The sequence below is a fragment of the Acartia tonsa genome, chromosome 14, assembly GCF_053477335.1.
Source record: "Acartia tonsa isolate MP-2025a chromosome 14, ASM5347733v1, whole genome shotgun sequence".
Classification (NCBI taxonomy): Eukaryota; Metazoa; Arthropoda; class Copepoda; order Calanoida; family Acartiidae; genus Acartia; species Acartia tonsa.
In genome coordinates, this window is record NC_137273.1 from 25,841,772 (window position 1) to 25,861,686 (window position 19,915).

The window sequence follows — 19,915 nt, forward strand, 5'->3', positions numbered from 1 at the left end:
TATAAATATATATCTATCTATAATACAAAGTAATATATAAAGTAGTAAGCTTTTTTGTCTGTAGCGAAGGATCTTGCTAATCGCTGAACCGATATGGTCCTCCTTTACAGTGAAGCTACTTATAGGTCTCGGGGTGGTTTTAGGCTATTTTTCTTCCCTTACACATTTCTTAGAATATAGAGCCCCTAGGTGCTAGGGGCGCAGCCGCTAGTCTATAATACAAAGTAGAATGATGTCTGTCCGTCCGTCCGTCCGTCTGTCCGTCCGTCTGTCTGTCCGTCTGTCTGTCCGTCTGTCCGTCCCTTAAGATCTCGGTAACCACTGAACCGATCGGATTCTACTCTTCAGGGAAAATACCTACTGGTCCTGTGGTGGTTTTAGGCTATTTTCTTGGGGGATGGGACATCCACAACCCCCCAAAAAATGAAAAAAATCCCCCCTCAATTTTTTTTTAATTATCTAAAATTTGTGGGGGCATCTCTAGAGGTAATTATTTTTTTTTCTTTAATTACCTCTTAGTGCAAAGCCCCTAGAGGCTAGGGGCGAAGCCGCTAGTTATTCATTTTGTCTCAAAGAAAAAGTAGACATCAATTCTTGTTTGTATTGCGAAGCTACTCTTCAAATTGTTAATAAAGTTGAATATTGCAATAGATTCTGTCTAAAAAAGATCCTTTGCATTATCAAATGGCAGAAAATATAAAATGGTATAGAAAGGTTAAAAGCTCCTTTGTAATATTTAAGATTTAAGACACATCAGGTATAAGCCCTGCATATTTTGGACCTTCCACAGGCTTTATTCACGAAAAAAAGATATTTTTTTCAGTTTATTTAAGAATAAGAGGGGGGATGGTTGAATTTAAATATTTTCTCGCTTTCATTCGAAACCGATTAATATCTCGGGGCTGAAAAAAACTGGTTTTAATCTTATAATTGTAAATTTGACATCCGCGGAAAACTGTTTATATTAAGAAATAACTATTCCAGTTTCGCTTTGAAACCGAGTAATTCCGTTGGATTAGAACTGGTTTATAATGAAAAATTATGTCAAGCATCGAATTATATCCAGTTTTCTACGAATATAAAAATGTACAATCTTAATATTAAAACCAATGGAAAGTAGTTTATAATACGATGCAAGAAATAAATATTAATCCTTTTGTTTCTTGTTTTATATTTTTTACAAGAAAAAAAGGAAATAATAAATATATTTGCTTGAATGTCTATGATAGATAGAGCCACTCAATATAATATTTCAAAAATACAATCCATATAACATTTTCACATACTTATATATATATCAAAGAAAGGGAATAATATATTGTCAAAACTTTAAGAAATCGGTGGTTCAAAAGACCTAATAGCATAAGACCTATAAGACAAAAGACCAAAAAGACCTTCAAGTGAAAGGGATTTTTAAGGTTGGAATGGTGTAAATGGTTGGAAACAATGCAATAGGACAGACCTTGATTATTTTGGAAAAACTAAATTGAATTGGCAGAAATGGGTATTTACATACCAAAGTATTATATGATCAAATAAAGCCGTAGCAATCAACAAAATTAATCTATTTGAAAAAAAAACATGATTTTTACACCAAAAGACTGAATGAATAGTCCTCATGACCCTATGTTGCGTTTATTTGGAGTATTTAGTTAATTACTTCAAGCAGTTTTTTTTATGAGAGACATCTAGAAAGATAATATTGTTAGGTAGCCGGTGCATAGAGACTGTTTTTTTTTACAATGATTAAATGACTGACCGCCTGACTGACAGACAGTTTTTAGTTGATTGTTATATTTGTACTATTAACATTGAATTTTTCCCAGTTGGGATAGCAACTTTAAAAAGGACATTTATTGCTAAGTATAAGTTAAGTTGGGCACAGGACATTTACTAACTGCGTTAAGTAAAGGTGACTTTTTAATGAGCTTGAGGCAATTTCAAGGAAGCAATTATATTTAGTTGTCACTTTTTTTGGATCTACTGCAGTTCACAGTAAAATATTGCTGGTAAGCAATATTTCCAAAAAATGTATGAATTTTAAAGGCTGCTAGCTGCCAAACGGCTGAACGTACAGATCATACCCGCACTTCATTTTAAGCGGCATAAGAAGGCCTACAAATAATCTGGAATAGCTAAGATCAAATTATGCACAGGGAAAGCTTCACTGAAGAAAAAACGCGTAAAATAGGTCTTTTTCGCGCATTTCTCTGCACTGCGAGATGATTATGCATTATTGATGTATGGCTATTTCGGATTATTTGTAGGCCTTCTTATGCCGCTTAAAACAGTGTGCGGACATTATCTGTACGTTCAGCCGTTTGGCAGCTAGCATCCTTTAAAATTCATAGATTTTTGAAAATATTGCTTACCAGCAATATTTTACCGTGAACTGCAGTAGATCCCTTTTTTTATCCAAATATATTAAAGAATCTTTATCTTAAGTTTGTATAACACACTTCTCACATATCTCTGTATATATGTGTAGCCTATGATTTATATATTTTATAAAAAGGATTATTCTTTTCCTATATAGATATGGGCTACAAGTTAGGGTTTTAGTTTCAATAGTACAGCTATACCTAGGGATCTAAAGGGATAAAACAATGGCCGATAAATTGATGAATATCCCCAATGATGCACAAAACTTACTCAAAACTTACTTAAAAGTAGTGGTTAAACCCAACTTATTAAGCCAACCAATCAAAATTCAATGAAAGTCCTTAAAGTTGTTAAGCCAATGATTAAGAAAAAGTTATTATAAAATTTTAGGTGTTAGTGTAAATAGCCCAATGTCCTTTCCCTTTCTATAATTTACTTGCTTGTTTATCTGCCATAAAATTACATATTTTGACATAAGCCATTTTAATTTTTTTAAATTTAAAACTTTATGATTTATACCAATCAGGTGTCTTTGAAAACATTTTATTTATTGTATGTTTTTTTATTTAATAACAAGAATATTATAAATTACCAACCCAAGAAAATTATAATTTACCAACGACATAGAAAGAATTATCCTTTAATTGTCTTATCAATTATCACAATACTAAAACATAAATGACATAAAATACATCCTCCTATTATATAAATTAGAAAGTTTTTTTGTGAACCTTATAATCTCAATAATTATTGAACCTCGATAAGGATACATATTTCAGATTTATGGTTTTAGGCTATTTCTGATTTCACATTTATGTCTAGTGTTTGTTTTCAGATAGCAAATTTCTGCCCGTTCGAAACAAACCCACTAGATTCTAGAAACGTAGCAGCTAGTGACTTATAATTCATTACGGTTCTTTCTTGTCGAAATTGCTGTACTTTTTATGAGCATAATGAACATAAAGAACTTTTTTCAGGGCTTGAGGAAGCAGCAGTCGGCGCAATCACTGTTGAGCTCGAGTCAAGAACCATACCAGAGTTTGATGAGTATATGTTCAGTCTCAAACCTCATACTAATACCAGGGATATATGGATAAGCAATTGAACTTTAGCACGGACCAAAGCATTCAGAAGCAACAACCATATTTTTAAAAAAGAACAGACAAACAGAGAGTATAGTGAAACTTTTGCATCTGTCTTTATTAGCAACTAAAAATAAATATTTACATTTATAAATAATATATTTCCCATAATAAAAAATCATAGACACGTCATAACTGACAGGCAGATGGATAGATGGACACAAAGAGTTGTTTATTAGATGCTCAATGGCCATATGAATCTACATGCAAAATTATAGTATTCTATCTTTTATAACATCAGAAAGATAGACAGACATATATCTTAGAAATGAATTAAATGATTGCTATAAATCATTAGGTCTTGTCATTTATTGCTAAAAAAGCTGGTTGCAAGCAGCAATATTGACTGATTCCTTACTTTTTTCAATATTCATTTACAAATTGTCAATCTCTATATTAATTGCAAACATCAGGAATCCTTGGTTTCCACATTATTGGCAAATTCACGCAGGTATTGATTATTATAGAATTTTTTTAAAACTTATATCTTGGTTGGTTAGTCAATGTCTTAAGATACCTACATTTTATGCATTTTCTTTGTGTATGTTTTGTTAAAGTAGGCTTAATCTGAACAAGGATGACAGCATGTAAAAATAGCGAAGCAAAATAGTCATAGCTGGACAAATGAACAAATTGAGTTATAGAGCAGAATTTCGTTGGTCATGAAAAAATATATTCATATTTTTTGTAACATGAAATTGTCTCCTTTTTGCTAATTGATTAAGGATATTTACAAAAAAATCATCTGTCTATCTAAAAAAAATAAGTTTCACCAAAAATGAATCTGAGTGACAGACTTTTCGAACTAAAGAAAAGAATGGCTTCGCTGTTAAAAATGTTGAAGATAAAAGTTCTTAACCTAATAAATAAAAGACCAATTCTAAAAATAAGGGACAATTATAAAATAAACATTAGTCGGAATGGGTTGTACTTTAAGTGGTAATAAGTTAGTGGGGTATTTTTAGTCTATCTTCCTTTGAGAGTCCTTTTTAAACCAATATGTACATATTTGGTAAAAAAAAATTAAAAGAGTCCAATAGTAACATGATTTCAGGGATAAAATACACTAACATTACCCAATTATTCTACGAATTGATTATCCCTTTCCCCTTCACTAAGTTTATAAGAAGAGTTAACCTGTGTTTAATTATTTAGACCAACTTTTAAACAAAAGATAAAGTTCTTAATGTTAGTGGGCGAGCTACTGTTTTCAGGGTTATAGAGAGAGGGGACAATGAGCTGTTTATACATAGTCCCCACCCAAAGTCTTATATTAACGTTTTCTTACTGGTTGGCTAAACAACTTTGGGGAAATTTAGTCAATTTTGTTTGGTTGGTTTATTAAGTTGAGTGTTGAAACGTTTCAACCATAAATTGTAATTTGCAGAAGGGATATTTTTTGTATATTCATTCAAGGATGCACATAAATTTATCTGCTATTGTCCTATCCCTTTAGTTCCCTGGTTATAGATGGATTAATTTTTTTTTATTTTGAAATAGTACGAAAGTATTGTTTAACTTTCCTTTAGCTTTTATTTCTCTATAGTCTACATAAGTTTTTTTACTTTCCAGAAGCAATCGCTCCTCATTGCCCCTCTTTTTAAGATAGATTGATATTAAGTTGGGTGTGGGGGTGGTTAGGGGGTTTCTTTGTATGATATAGCTGATTATTGTGTTTTATTACCATCTATGGTAATAAAACTATTGTAGCTAATAAATGTGTAATAGTTATTTCTCGCATCGTAGTATAAACGGCTTTCCGCGGATATAGAAAGTACACTTATGAGATTAAAACTAGTTTTTTTAGCCCCGAGGTGCCGAAGGCACCGGCTAAAAAAACTGGTTTTAATCTTATGATTGTACATTTCTCTATTCGTAGAAAGCTGGATATAATACATTGCTAGACATAGTTTTTTCGTATGGATGAGAACCTGTTCCTATCACCGGATTCGAATGAATACGAGAAAAATTTTTCCACCATCGAAAATACTGAATCTTGTTGTATTAAGGATGTGAACATAAGAAGAAAGATGATAAAAATAATTTTGTTGAAGATGAAGTTGGAAAAATATACTGCTCACAATTTGATTCTATTAGGTAATATTATGGATTAGAGTAGCAGGGTGTCTGTCTGCGTGTAGCGAAGGATGTCTGGATCGATATGATTCTCATTTACAGTGAAGATTCTTAAAAATTTAGAGTAAGTTCATATTTACATGAATAACTCATAGAAAAAGGAAAATTGAAAGTGTAGGTCTTCTCCCCATTTCCTCGAATTTCGCCAGAAGTATCGCATAGCAGTCCTATTTATAAAAGTAACAGGATATCTCATTGTATGCATGTCAGCTAAGATCTTTCAAACTACTGGACCAATGATTAATTTAAATTCGCCATGAATGGGGCTAAGAATACTTGTAGGTGGTTAAAATAAATATCAGAACGTTAATTTTTGGCAAAGCGGTATAAATATTACAAATTTTTGGTCGATTTTATGCCTTTCGATAGAGTAACATTAAAATCAAATCAAAATATTATATTACAAAATCTATATTTTTTTTCTGGAAATTAAAGGATTTATGAAAATTTCATCGAATTAAAAGTTTTTGCTCAAATTCTAAAAACCTTTTATATGATTAAAATAAATCAAGGGAACAGTGATATATTATCTGAAAAAAACAGTAAATCTTAGATTGAAAACAAACCTGAGATTTTTTTCTGATCTAGACTTAATGTAAAAATGAGGGGGAGGGGGGAGAGAAAATAAACCCACTTTTTCTGTAAATTGTTTCCTTTCCTGTAAAAATTTATACAGTTTTATAATTGAAATTTTATTCCAGTTTTAAAAATAAGAAAATTAAAACTTTAAATTTTTGAACGATTTTTCTTTTCACACTTTAAAAACCTAAGATAACGTGCATAGGGTTGTTATTTTATTGTTAGGTAGGTTGATACACCCCCTCTTGGTGTAAACCCATCTACATAATCAACATACTTAAAAGTTCAAAAGTAATCTTTTATTGGTAAATTGACGCGCAAATCTATTTTAAAACACCATGGAATTAAAGGTTCGTGATTTTAATATATCTTGACACCTCCTTGGCTGTATGAAATGGGGGTGTAAACCCTTAAAAGAGGGGTGTAGAGTTTTGGGAATCAAAGAAGGTGTTCCAACCTCCCTTAGTTTTTCCAGAGGGTTGTTAATTCTTTTTCACTTGGTTCAAAGTCTTTATCCAAAGAAAAAATAAATCTTCCACAATATGAAAATAGAATTTCAAATGAAATTAACAAGTAAACAATGAATGGTTTTATATTTATTGATTGACCATTAAACATAAAATATTTGTGCAATTAAAACTATTTTGTCAATATTAAAATAATTAATGATTCTAAATTCATTAATTGTTTTAGGGGAAATGAATTAACATTTCAATTTAACTTCTCAATAACTAAAGAATGCTACCTTGTACTACCTTTTGTTCGACAAAAATAGACGGAGGGGAGGGAGGGGACTTCAGTCTATCGTTAATTGTCGTACCCATTAAGATTCCCGGAAAAATTGACCAAATTATATGGATGCCAACATACGGGTTTTAAAAGACATGTAGCAATGTTTGGGGGTAATGCATGGGTGTAGAATATACGTGGATATTATGACAGGAGAAATTAGGATGGGGTAAAGAGAGTGGAGGGAGGGGATTATAATTCTAGCCCGCTGCGTGTTACACTTTACTGGAGAACATGAAAATCTGGTGAAAGATCCAAATTGTAATAAATCCTATAAGTAAGGTAAAAACACGGTTTTATTTAATTTCTTTTCCAAAACTTACAAACAAAGTACTTAGCTTAATTTTGTGTTTACATATACATATTGGTTCTTAAAACATAAACTACTTATGAAGCATTTACTTATCCATAGTTTCAGTGTTAATTAAAAGTACATTAATGACAATTGAAAATTGCATTGTTTATTAGCACAGCTGCTCTATGAATAGGGTATGAGTTCCTGTCATCAAGTTTAAATGTTGCAAAAGTACTTAAGAATTCTCCTAACCTTTTAATTCATATTTTATTTTAGTACATTTAGTTTTTCACATTTCAATAAACAAAAAGTAGACCTTTTCTTTTAACAAATTAACACACTTTAATAATATGTAATTATAGACACGATAACAAAATTTACTTTGCTTTCTGTTCAATAAAAGCATAAAATAATCTTTATAATTTCTTTATGTGTCATATCCCTCGCACTTAGTAATTATTTACTGTGACATTATTGGAAAAAATATGACATGGATAAAAAAGAACAATTATTTTTCCTTTTATTTAATAAGTATATACGTACTGTGCATCAACAAGTTGGGAAAATGAGTTTATTTTTGTTTGAATAATTGCTTTGTATTGAGATATTTTTAGTAGTGAAGCTACTTAATAATTTACTTTCTCTGTCCATCCATCGGTCAGTTCCTATTACTATAGGGAAAATGTGATTTTCTTGAATGTTATTAATGATAGATTGTACAATGTTTTTAGAAGATTTATTTTCAATGAATTCAATGAATATCCAGTATGTAATCTATTTGGTACTTTGGTCTGTTAGTTATTCTAAAAATATATAAATACTAGCGGATTCGCCCCTAAAGGACTGTAAGTGCACTTCAGGGGGGGGGTGTTGAATCCCAAAACCTATTATTTTTAAATTTAGATAAAAAGGGTTAAAAGTTTTTTTTTTGGGGGGGGGGAGAGGGGGTTTCCTTCCCCCAAAACTATTTTTAAATTTTAGTTTTTAAAAAATTAAAAAAGAAAAATTTGGTGGGGGAGTACATTTTTTCTAGGGGCAATTTATCTGTGGAGTGTGGTTGTACCCTCCTCCAAAATAGTTATAAACCTTCCCGAGACCTATGAGAAGCTACCCTGTTAAGTATAACCCGATCGGTTCAGTGGTTAGGGAGATCCTTTAGTAAAAATAGACATACATACAGACATCGTTCTACTTTGTATTATAGATTAAAACATAAATGATAGGTGACAAGATTTTTCAACATGATTTATTACCACTAAACATCTGTTCTTTAATTAATTTTGTCTGTATTTTCATCCGTGATTTTGCTTACACCCTCAAAATTTATATTGATTATTATTATATATGGATGGGAGGGGAGGGGTGGGGCGGCGTTGAATACATATTATGGCAAAAATATTAAACATTGACGATTTGACATTAGGACTTTGTTAGAGGAGGCTTTGTCTCTAATACAAATTTGTAATTAGTACAATCCTGCTCTATCAAAATAAAAAAGTTATCAACAACCCAACTGTCAAACGTAAGCGGCTTAACTAACAATATCTAATAATTAACCAAATACTTTTGCTTTTCTTCACGAAAATATAAAAGAAAGAAAAAGAAAATTTTTGCAATATTTTTGCTATCTATTTATTTTATAATTTTTACTTTCTTCGTTAACAGTTAGTTTTGCTAGTGCGCTTATCCCCCTAGTACACTTGTACCCCTAGTATTCTTGTATCCCTAGTACATTTGTACCCCTAGTACACTTGTACCCCTAGTACACTTGTCCCCTTAGTACATTTGTCCCCCTAGAACATTTAACCATTTTTTCCTATTACATTAGTCTCCCAGAATGTGTGTGTTCTAGTACGTCTGTCCTCCTAGTACGTTTGACCCCTAAGAAAGTTTGAACGTTTATACCACTGGTAGGTATGTCCTCTAGTATGCTTATACCTCTAGTACGTTTGTCCCTCTAGTACGATTGTCCTTCTAGAACAATTGTCCCCTATGTAAGTTTGACTCTCGGTTACGTTTGTCCGCCTAGAACGTCCATCCTCTAGCACGTTTTTCATCAAAATATTACATTTCAGAAACAGTGCCAGTTATGAGCAAGACTCAAAAGTTCAGTTTGTCATCGATGCTGTATACGCCTTTGCCTATGCCCTCAGAGATATGAAAAAGGTAAATTATAGCCATTAGTTGATGCTTGTAGAATTTAGCGTTTTGAGTGATTGTACATCTAGGATGATGTATCTTTTGTTTGCAGAGTAATTGGACAAATTGTCTAAAAAAATAGCCATGTGACGTCATAAAAGTGAGGGATTATTCATCTATTTTTTAGGGGTTTTCTTTCCCACTTCTCTTCTCATCAGTCACGTGACGTCAAAAAAATGAGGAATTATCCATCTCTTTTTTAAGGGTTTTCTTTCCCACTTCTCATCTCCCTTCATTTTTATGACGTCACATGGCTGATTTTTGGGACACTTTTTCCAGTTACGTTTGTAGATATTATTGCATTTTATCTTCAAATACTTTAAAGTAGTAAGCAGTATGCGTCTATGTATGTCTAACAATATCTTGTAACGGCTGGACCGATCATTTCTTAATTGTAAGAGAGGTTTTTATAGGTAAAAGGAAGGTCTCAGGATCATTTATACTTGTTACTTTGCAGCTAAATTACCCTCTTAAAAAATATATGCCTATAATACTAGGCTCTAGAGAAGGAAGTAAAAACGCCTAAATTGCAAATTTATAAAGTTTCGGACCAACAATTTCTGAGATCCTAACCATCAGGCAATAAACCCGGCTATACTTTATATATGAGTACGAATAAATAAACCAAACCTAAAATATAAATGAATAGTTTTTTTTGTAAGAGGGATTAAAAAATCACATGTTTATACAAAAAATTTTAGTTTCTGCTTTGAAATCATTTTGAATGAAGTATTTTTTACACTGTATAAAATATCCCATATCCCCGGAGTGTGCGATTATCCGTAATAAATTAATATGATTATGAATATTGTACCATACTGTATTTATTTTTACAATTATGAATATGAATAAAGAAAAAGATAAAAATTATAATGGAAAAGAACAATCAGCTTTATTGAAAAGAAACCGTAAATTGAGCGTCTACTCTCGAAATTATTTTGCCAGTCCGCTCATCCATTAGAAGTAGGTGAGAAATACAGAGAGAGAGAGAGGGGACAACGGGCTGTTTATTACACTAGTCCCCAAAGTTTTAAAATAGAATTTTCTTTTCCGTTGGCTTAACAACTTTACTTAATTTTGATTGGTTGATTCAATAAGATGAGTGTTCAAACATTTTAACCACTAATTTTAAACTACCGATGGGGTAATTTCGTGTATCATCATTGAGGTTGTATATCATATCGGACATTGGCTTATCCCGTTATATCCCTGGGAGAAATAGATGCCAGTTGTAAACGGACAAACGGATAAACAATCCCTAATTATAGAGAAGCGACGCAAAATAAAGTTTTATAAAAAAGTTGCTATATAAATAATAGAATATTGTAATATTAATAATTGGTTTAGTTTGCTTTATTAAACAAGCTGTACAAAATATAAATGTATTAACAGAAGGGAGGGATATGTCAATAGACATTAGTTTTAGAACCATATTGTCTTTGGGTGAATTATTTATATGGATGTTATGATATGGGAAAAATTGTCTTCAATTTAGGTTGCTAATCTAATATGAAACTCATTTATTGTCCAGTTCGTTATTCCAGCAGGACGGGAGGGGATGGGGTAATTGTGGTGGATGGCGGGTATCGTTATTTTAGCCCGATGCGAGATTCACTATATTAAAGAACATGAAAATCAGGTGTACCATCCAAGTAATATAATATCCACTGTTAGAGCATAATTTCACCTAAATGCAGATCATTTTATTATACAAAAGCGATAGAAAATGTAAATATAGAGTCATAATGATCTTTACTATTTTATACAATAAACTTAGACAACAAAGAACAGATGTACTGAAGCAATTATAAAGTTAATGCATCATTTGATCTTTTAACACCAATTATATAAATCAATTTTTGTTTTAATTTCATAGCTTAGTAAATCCAGTGTGTGTTTTCCAAATATGTAGGTGAGGAATACATTGCAAGAATAAATGGATAAATAAATGGATAGTATAATTTATTTGAAAGTTTATCGGGAGAAGAGTTTCAGGTCTGAGGGTATGTAATTCAAGGCCTATAAGTTTTGGACCTGATTCTTTTAAAAATTTTTACAGTAGTGTCTTAAATTTTTCATAATTTGAAATGTCCGTCTGTCTGTCCGTCTGAAACAGAAAGAGGGAAACGTGATTTTCTCGGCTCCTATACAAGATAGAGAGCTCAAATTTAGGGATTAAATATGCTAACAGTCTTCATATTTTCACCAAGTTTCATTAAGATTCGTAAGTTGGTTAGGGTGCTAGATCGATTCTTACATTTTTAAGTTTTTATGATTTTCTTATTGGTTGGGGTGCTAGTTTGTTTCCTAGATTTTTAGGTTTCCGTGATTTTCTTTACTCCTATCTGAGATAGATGGCTGATATTTTTAGGGATGAAATAAGTAAACAATTTACTTATCCCCTCAAAGTTTCATCATTAAGATTTGCTAATTTGCTGAGGTGCTTGATTGGTTCCTAGATTTTCACGTTATAAAATATACACGGTTTCGTGATTTTTTAGTCTAATATTTTTTTTATGAAACTGCAATAAAGTTAATTTTTTTTCAGATATCCATCCATAATTTTAGAGCATCGCTACTCATGGATGTTGGCATCCTTGTTATTTTGCTATATCTACTCATTTGTCATGACATGTTACCTTTGTTCATTAGAAAATGTTATAAAGTTGAAAATTATTCATCAAATAAAAGTATACAACATGAAAAGGCATTAATTTCTATTGCATGTTGTTTCTAATTCCTATTCATTAGGGCATTAGTTCAACACATCACTAACAACTAGAATTTACAAACATCTTTAACCCTGCTTATTTTTCTAGGAAATAAATAAAAAAAAACTTTTTCATTAAATGATAGTGAAAATAAAATGAAAAACTTTTGTGGGAGAAGTGATGTATATAGTGCACTTTTCTAATACATTTCCTTTATTTGGAAAAATGAGATATATTTGTTTGTATTACAGCAATAACATATTTTATGACCAAAAGAACAGTAAAGTATTATTAAATTCTTAATCAGTGGTGCATAAAGGGTTAAGTAAATGTAATATAGGAAAAGAAGCTGGGGGCTAGTCCTTTTCATGACAACGCCTCTAAAGGAGCATTTCTTTGTATTTTCACAGCAGCTTTTCTCATATTTATATCCCCTAACCTAACCTATCAAATGTTATGTAAAAAATATGTCAAATCGCCCTTTAAGAGACGATGTCACAAATAGGACTATACCCAAAGCTGGTAATATTGCCCTTTAAAAAAAAATTTAAAATTGATCAAATGTTACAATGTTAGGCTGAATTTTTCAGATCAACGTCATATTATTAGGGAATGTTTTGTTAATACAGATACTTCAGCCAAAACTAAGTAATATGACCCCTTCTTTACAAGGCACTTTTACCACCTTTAGAAAAGAAATCTTTTGCAGGGATAAAGTGTAGAAAAGGTGCTAAATTTTATTAATTTCAGTCTGTATGTCCCTGGCATCCAAGCGTGTGTCCTGCAATGAAAAGTATTGATGGTGGGCGCTTCTATAAAGAATATCTTCTCAAAGTCAACTTCTTTGGTAAGTCATAATTTTTAATGTTTACTATATAAGCTACTTCATACTCTAATTGATCAGCAAATTAACAATTAGTATATAATTTTATTTTTTAGAGATGTTCCAATATCTTATTCTTGAAAAAATCCTATGACTGTGCAAGGAAGTAAGGCATAAAAGTGTCATAGGATGTAATTTATTACACTTGCATTAATTAGCTCGAAATCTTTGGTTCTTGGGTGTTGAAAATTTTAAAAATCTTGGTTGGTGGGTTGGTTTAAACTAGCAGTGACAAATTTATTCAACCAATATTTCAAATCCACAGAAAATGCAAATTATTTTTATCATTATTAAGAATGTAAATCAATTTATTGCAATTGTTCATTTTCTTATCCCTTCAGATTCCTTCTAGAAGGTAAAAAATAATACTTGGCTATACAAGTTTTCTAAAACTTCAAATCCCAATTTGATATTATGCAACAGCAAAAGTAAATTCAAAAGAAGGATAAACCTTGGTTTTAAAAGTTCAGCAACTGATTTAAGTTTAGTATTATATCCATTTTTTCTAAAAAAAAACTACTGATCCTTACTTTTTAAAGTTTTCAATTGATATATACATTTGGAATTGATAATATTTATATTCTCGGGGGAATTTCATCTTTGGCTTTTTATCATAATCAAAAATTAAACATATAAAGATGGATAGTTTAATTCCTTAGTATAGGTTTGAAAATAAACTTTTTTTATAGAAATTCATTAAATTATTCATGATCTAAATATCAAAACAATTATTACATAAATATTAAAAGTTGTAAGCAAATGAATTTAAAAATCAGCAATTTTAAATTTAATTAAAATGGTTGTCTTAAATTAGAAATATCTCTTTTTGGGGGATGGGATAACCAGTTCTTTAATTTATGCCCAAAAGACTTCTCCCCCTATCCCTCCCTATGATCATTAATTTCCTTATTATCAAATATAATTCTAATCATTTGGAGCCATTTCATTGTAAGTACAGAGTCCTATCCATATGGGGGAACTCACAAACAATAGTATTTATAACAGTTAGGGAGTTGAATCCATTTTTATAGAAGCAGAAATATAATCTATGATTATGGTTTGGACCCTCTAAAACTGTAATCTACCTTTTCACTTTCCCCTCTCTTGGTGAAGATATCTTCAACGCCGATACGATTTTTGAAATGTAAGATTCTACTTTCCCCTCTCTTGGTGAAGATATCTTCAACGCTGATACGATTTTTGAAATGTAAGATTCCACTTTCCCCTCTCTTGGTGAAGATATCTTCAACGCCGATACGATTTTTGAAATTTAAGATTCCACTTTTGCCTCTCTTGGTGAAGATATCTTTAACAAGAGAGACAAAAGTGGAATCTTATATTTCAAAAATCGTATCGGCGTTGAAGATATCTTCACCAAGAGAGGGGAAAGTGGAAGGGTAGATTACAGTTTTAGAGGGTCCAAACCATAATCATAGATTATATTTCTGCTTCTATAAAAATGGATTCAACTCCCTAACTGTATAAAGTAGAATAACTTCTTAAACAATGAATGCCAATTTCTCACCAAATATTTATCTTAGCTTTCTGTTAGGTACAAGGCACCAAATTAAATGTAATTTATTCCCTCCAGTCTCAGACAGGACAATCCTGAGATTACAATTTACACTGATGTTTATTTATTTACCCAGAGAAGATGAGACAAATTAATAGTTATACACATGTCCTGCATATTATTTATTAAGAAAAAAAAATCTGGGTTTATTGAATAGTTTTAATTAGAATTAGTTTGCATTAAAGCAAATAATGTATTATTGATTTAAGTTAGGATACAATTAATAGGTTAAGATTTGTTTTAGACATTTTTTACTTTTTTTAACTTGCAGTTCATAAAGTGAGATTATATTGTGTAATGAATATTGATATACCTTGGGCATAAAATGAGGTTTAAATTTGTTTTTAATAAGGAGCTTGAAGTGTCAATGCTGTCTAGTTCTGAAGTATGTATATTTATTTACCTAAGAAAACCAACAATATCATCACTAAATCCTCTAATTTTATGTCTCCCATGGGCTTATTAATATCACAAGAATAAAGGGAATTTGAATTGATGTCTAAAAATAATAAGAAGATTATGTATTTTTTAGTCAAAGGGAGTGAAACATAGTTCATGAAATTCGTAGGTTTTATTTTGAAAATATTAGGTTCACCACGTTTATAAAGTCTTGTTATTGGTTGTTCTTACTTAGGTTCACATAACCCTATGGTACCTATACATCCAGTACTGTAAACCTGAGTGGCTATCCAGTACATAGAATAAACTAACCCAACCTTCTCTAAAGTAATTAACAAGCCACTTATTTACAGTTTATTTCAAAATAAGTTGCGTGTATCTGTGATCAACTTTACACTTTAATGGATACAGCTTAGGCATCTTTCTAGCAGGTATTCTGGATCATGGAAAGAAAACAAAGTAACTGGTTTTGTTGTATTTTCACAGTAGCTTTTCTCCTATTTATGGCCTCTGCGGGGGGCTCCAGCCCTGCAGGGCAATCATTAACATTTACCTAACCTAATCTAAAATAACATATAAAAATTTACTGTGAAAATAAATGAACCCATCCAATATTGCTAATAAGATGCTATTTCAAATATTTTTGTTATTTTCTTTCTATGTTTTGTCTTTGGCAAAATTTGTTTTTTTTTCAGTACAACTTACATATCAGTTTCCCCTTGGTAAAATCTGCAATTCTACAGACACATTTAATAAATCCCTAGCCAATATATATTCTCACTATTTCTGCTTAACCAATGAATCAGGGGTACAGATAGATACTGGACCTTAGGGGATAAGACAATGCAGGATTATTTGATGTACACTCCCATTTATGATAGACAATATTACCCCTAAATAAAAACAACTAGTTTGTACTAACCAATCAATATTTAGCGTCACATCCATAACATAGAAAGAGCAGAAAAACACTCAAACGGTTTCGATAAATTGCAAAATCTTATTACATGTCCATACATATACATTTAGAATCATTCACCAACAGCTAACAATAAGTTATCCTTATACTAAAGTAACAAGATGTTTGTGTGTCTGTCTCTCTGTACTAAAAGATCTCGCCAACTGCTTAACCTACATGGTTCTCCTTTACAGGGTAATTTCTTATAGGTCCCGGGAAGGAAGAAATTTCCCCTAGAAAAATACCCCCCCCCAAATTTTTATTACATTTTAATTTTTTTAAAATCTAAAATTTAAAAAAAGGGGGGGTTGGTGGTTAGCGAGATCCTTCGGCACAAAAGACAGAGATCCTGTTACTTATATACAAAGAGAGACAAATAAATATATTACTTTCTCAGCAACAACTATATATCTATGATACAAAGTATATATATATAGCAGTAATTCTCTGTAATAAAAATCTCGTAATTTATCCTCGTTTCCAGCAATCACAGACTTAGGCAGGGATTTTCAAAACACATTGTGTGGCCGGATTTTCCACCTTTATAATAACGCAGAACCTCTATAACTTGGTATGTCCGTCCCCTTGGGGTAAAGAGGGGGAAGGGGGGGGGGTTAAGCTAACCCTACTTTTAAATAGAACAGGTGAAAATAATCGAGCGTTTTTTTATTTCTTTGGGCGATTTATCTTGGGAGGGTGGTTGTAAGATATAAACCATTCCAGGACCTATATTAAGATTCACTGTAAAGGACAACCATACCGGTCCAGCGGTTACAGAGATCACACACACACAGATCTTGTTACTTTATTTTAAGGATTTAAAATATTTTAGACTTGGCGAATAGTACGGTACAGTTTGACGAGAAGGGCGACGGGTTGGCCAGATATAGAATTTTCAATTATCAGAAGAAAAATGGAGGTTCTGGGTATGATTATAAGGTAAGCTTTACTCTTGTCATTGCGTTTTGATAATAGAATTCTTAGCTATTTGAATGAGATTAAGTGAATTGTTATAAACACGTTATTTCATTCGTATGTGATAAGTATTTTAGCATTAAATTACAGTCATACATCCAAGCGGAAATTTCCGAATTCTGTTCAGGGTATGGCAGGTGTCTTATTTAAATTCATCTATATTAATTGATTTTCCTTTAGCATGTATAAAAATCTTTGCTTGTTTGTGAACAATTTTGTAAAAGGTTGGTTCTAAAAAGTAATTTAGAAAATCCAACCAATCAAAATCAAAATCAATATTAAATACTAAATGTTTTTAAATTGCAGAAGATTGTTTTACCTAAAATATCATAAAATGTTTAAGATATTTTATTTGGTATTGTAAGATTTTGTTGGTGATTTTCCAATTTAATACTTAAAAACCCAGCTCATACTTGCCAAGTAGGAAAATCTCTTTGTAAACCTAAATTTATGGAGAGGAAGATCTCAAGTGGTGTCCAAAAAAGATTTGCAAATTGTAATTTTTAAATTATGTGACAAAATTTAATCAAACAAAATGAAACAATACTATTAAAACGCCCTAAAAATAATTAGTCATTATATGGATGATTGAGAATAATATTTTTGCAAAAAATCACACTGTAACTGATTAATATTCTGTAGGAGAAAGGTAAAATGGGAAATTGATTTAACACCAAGTAGATAATTATTTTTATATATTAAATACGGACATTATGTGAACAGAACACCCTGTAAATAATTATTATACTGTAGAAAGTAGGGAAAATATGGGGACACCCTGCAAATAATAATTGTTCTGTAGGAAATAGAGAAATTATGGGGACACCATGTAAATAATTATTATTCTGTAGAAAGTAGGAAAATTATGGGGACACCCTGTAAATAATTATTATTCTCTAAGAAATAAGGAAATTATGGGGACACCCTGTAAATAATTATTATTCTGTAGGAAATAGGAAAATGGTTCAACATGCTAGAGATGAATCCAAATGAAGTTATATGGGGCTCTGATATCGCACAGTTTGGCACGGATTTTCTACCTATTTCAAGGTACAGACAAACTAGATAGATAGATAAAAAATTGTTAGATAGGTAATAGGTATATAGATAGGTTGATGTCTGGAAAGCTGGAAAGATAGATGAAAAGATACATAGATAAAGAAAAAGACATTTAGATACATTTAAACAAGGATGACAACATCCATAAAAGCGAAGCACAGAAACGGTAGGACATACGAACATTAACTATTGATATATAGATAGATTGATAGATAGATAGTTACTTAAACTGACTATAAATCTTATTTGTTTAGATCTTAACAAATTAGATTCTGATTTGCAATTTGAAAAGAAAATAAGCATGAAGACTGAGGAAAAAGAAAAGTATAGCAAAAAACATCCAAAACAAAAAATGGATTATTTGCTCGTTGATTTGAATCATTTAAATTACAATGCAGTAGGAGCCAAATAGATTTTGTTCTTCTTGTTTTCCCTAAGGCTTTATTAACTAACAAATAAGATTAGTTTGAAAACTTCAAAGTAAATAACATGTATTAAGTAGTGTGTTGTAAGGTGATGTCCACACCTACCTAAAATTATGTTAGGAAGATATGTTGTTCACTGTTTTCACACCCATCTGATAAATGACTGTCTAAAAGTTTTTACAATGCAAAATATATATACTGAATTTTTTAACTTTTGCACATCATCTGATATTTAAGTCCATAGTAATGTCTTTGCATGAAAATTTCCAGTAATGAGATACGCCTGTTTATAAGCTAAGACTTCTTATACATTATCAACGTCTCTAGTATGAAGCTTTGACTAAATGTTTCTTGCAGGTGTTCCGAACCTTGTGGGCCCGGTGCTGTTAAGAAAATGACAGAGGTAAGATTTTCAAAATTCTTGGACTTTTGTTGTTTTTTCCTGTACCTAACCTCTACTGGAGGCCATAACCATTCAGTGACTCTACGGTCCTGTAGTGTATCAAGAACATCATAAAACCTAATCTGACTTGACCTAAATCGAAACAAACATTCACCCCCTAAGTTTCATCTGATTTCAAAATAAGGGGTGGGAGTTCTTTACTATGGTGAAAAATTGATAAATTATAGTGTAGCACTTTAAGTTTTAAAAATATTAATTGCTGAGAAGATACTCTCAAACTATCAAACTATCTTGTCACATTAAGTTTTAAGCATTTTTATACTTTAAAATCTTGCTAAAAAACACTTTTTAGGAAAGCTTCATATGGGTCCCAGGCTTTTTAAATTTAAGTCTTGGGATAGTTTTAAGCCATACTTTTGCTTTCTCCCTTCCCTTTCCGTCGCTTTACAGGTCAATATCATCCTTATTCAAAATTTTCTTGGAAAAAATTACTAAATTTTAGTAAACAACATATCAATATCCACTAATGTAAAGCTTTTAGAAAATATAAAGAAACCAAATACAATATTTAATATTTAAAAAGGTTTTATTTTTAAAACAATAACACTGTACGTAAGTAAATAAATGTTAACTTATGTAGCTAGGTGTGTATTCACTTCCGCTTTGTGATTCATAAAAAAATCCACTAAAATCCACATGGCAATTAAATTAGAAGGGGAGTTTGTTTTGTACGTTAAGCAAAAAGGAAAGGGATAGTTTGTGCTATATGCATGACAAGCTGCAGCGCACCTAGCATATAGAGGCTCTTAATTTAAATCTAAAACCCATCATTTAAAATAAAATAGACTTAAACAATACAGGGACCTATAAGAGGCATCCCTTAAATGAAGAACTCAATTAAGTCATTACTCAGTTGTTATTGAGATCTTAAAGGAAAAACACGAAGAAAACATTACTATTTTGAATACTAGGATATTTTTTTGACAATGTGATATTATTGCGGTTGT

General features: G+C 31.2%; 3 protein-coding genes across 11 annotated transcripts in view; 2 read left to right on the forward strand and 1 right to left on the reverse strand.

Moving 5' to 3' along the window:
• LOC145305765 (uncharacterized) overlaps positions 1–7,378 on the reverse strand; it is a 98,871-nt gene extending 91,493 nt beyond the window's left edge. For all 6 annotated transcript variants that reach the window (XM_080147557.1, XM_080147556.1, XM_080147555.1 and 3 more), the window contains exon 1: positions 7,375–7,378. The gene's annotated coding sequence lies outside the window, so the exon portion shown is untranslated. The remainder of the gene's footprint in view (positions 1–7,374) is intronic.
• mGluR (metabotropic Glutamate Receptor) overlaps positions 1–19,915 on the forward strand; it is a 154,126-nt gene that overhangs the window by 86,880 nt on the left and 47,331 nt on the right. The window contains exons 13-20 of the mRNA XM_080147549.1: positions 3,360–3,462; positions 3,935–3,975; positions 5,534–5,621; positions 9,399–9,489; positions 12,984–13,080; positions 16,879–16,985; positions 17,971–18,071; positions 18,863–18,908. Coding sequence (XP_080003675.1) covers positions 3,360–3,462; positions 3,935–3,975; positions 5,534–5,621; positions 9,399–9,489; positions 12,984–13,080; positions 16,879–16,985; positions 17,971–18,071; positions 18,863–18,908 — 674 coding nt within the window. The remainder of the gene's footprint in view (positions 1–3,359; positions 3,463–3,934; positions 3,976–5,533; positions 5,622–9,398; positions 9,490–12,983; positions 13,081–16,878; positions 16,986–17,970; positions 18,072–18,862; positions 18,909–19,915) is intronic.
• The window catches only part of LOC145305762 (uncharacterized), a 260,360-nt gene that overhangs the window by 34,668 nt on the left and 205,777 nt on the right, over positions 1–19,915 (forward strand). The gene's annotated exons all lie outside the window — the stretch shown is intronic.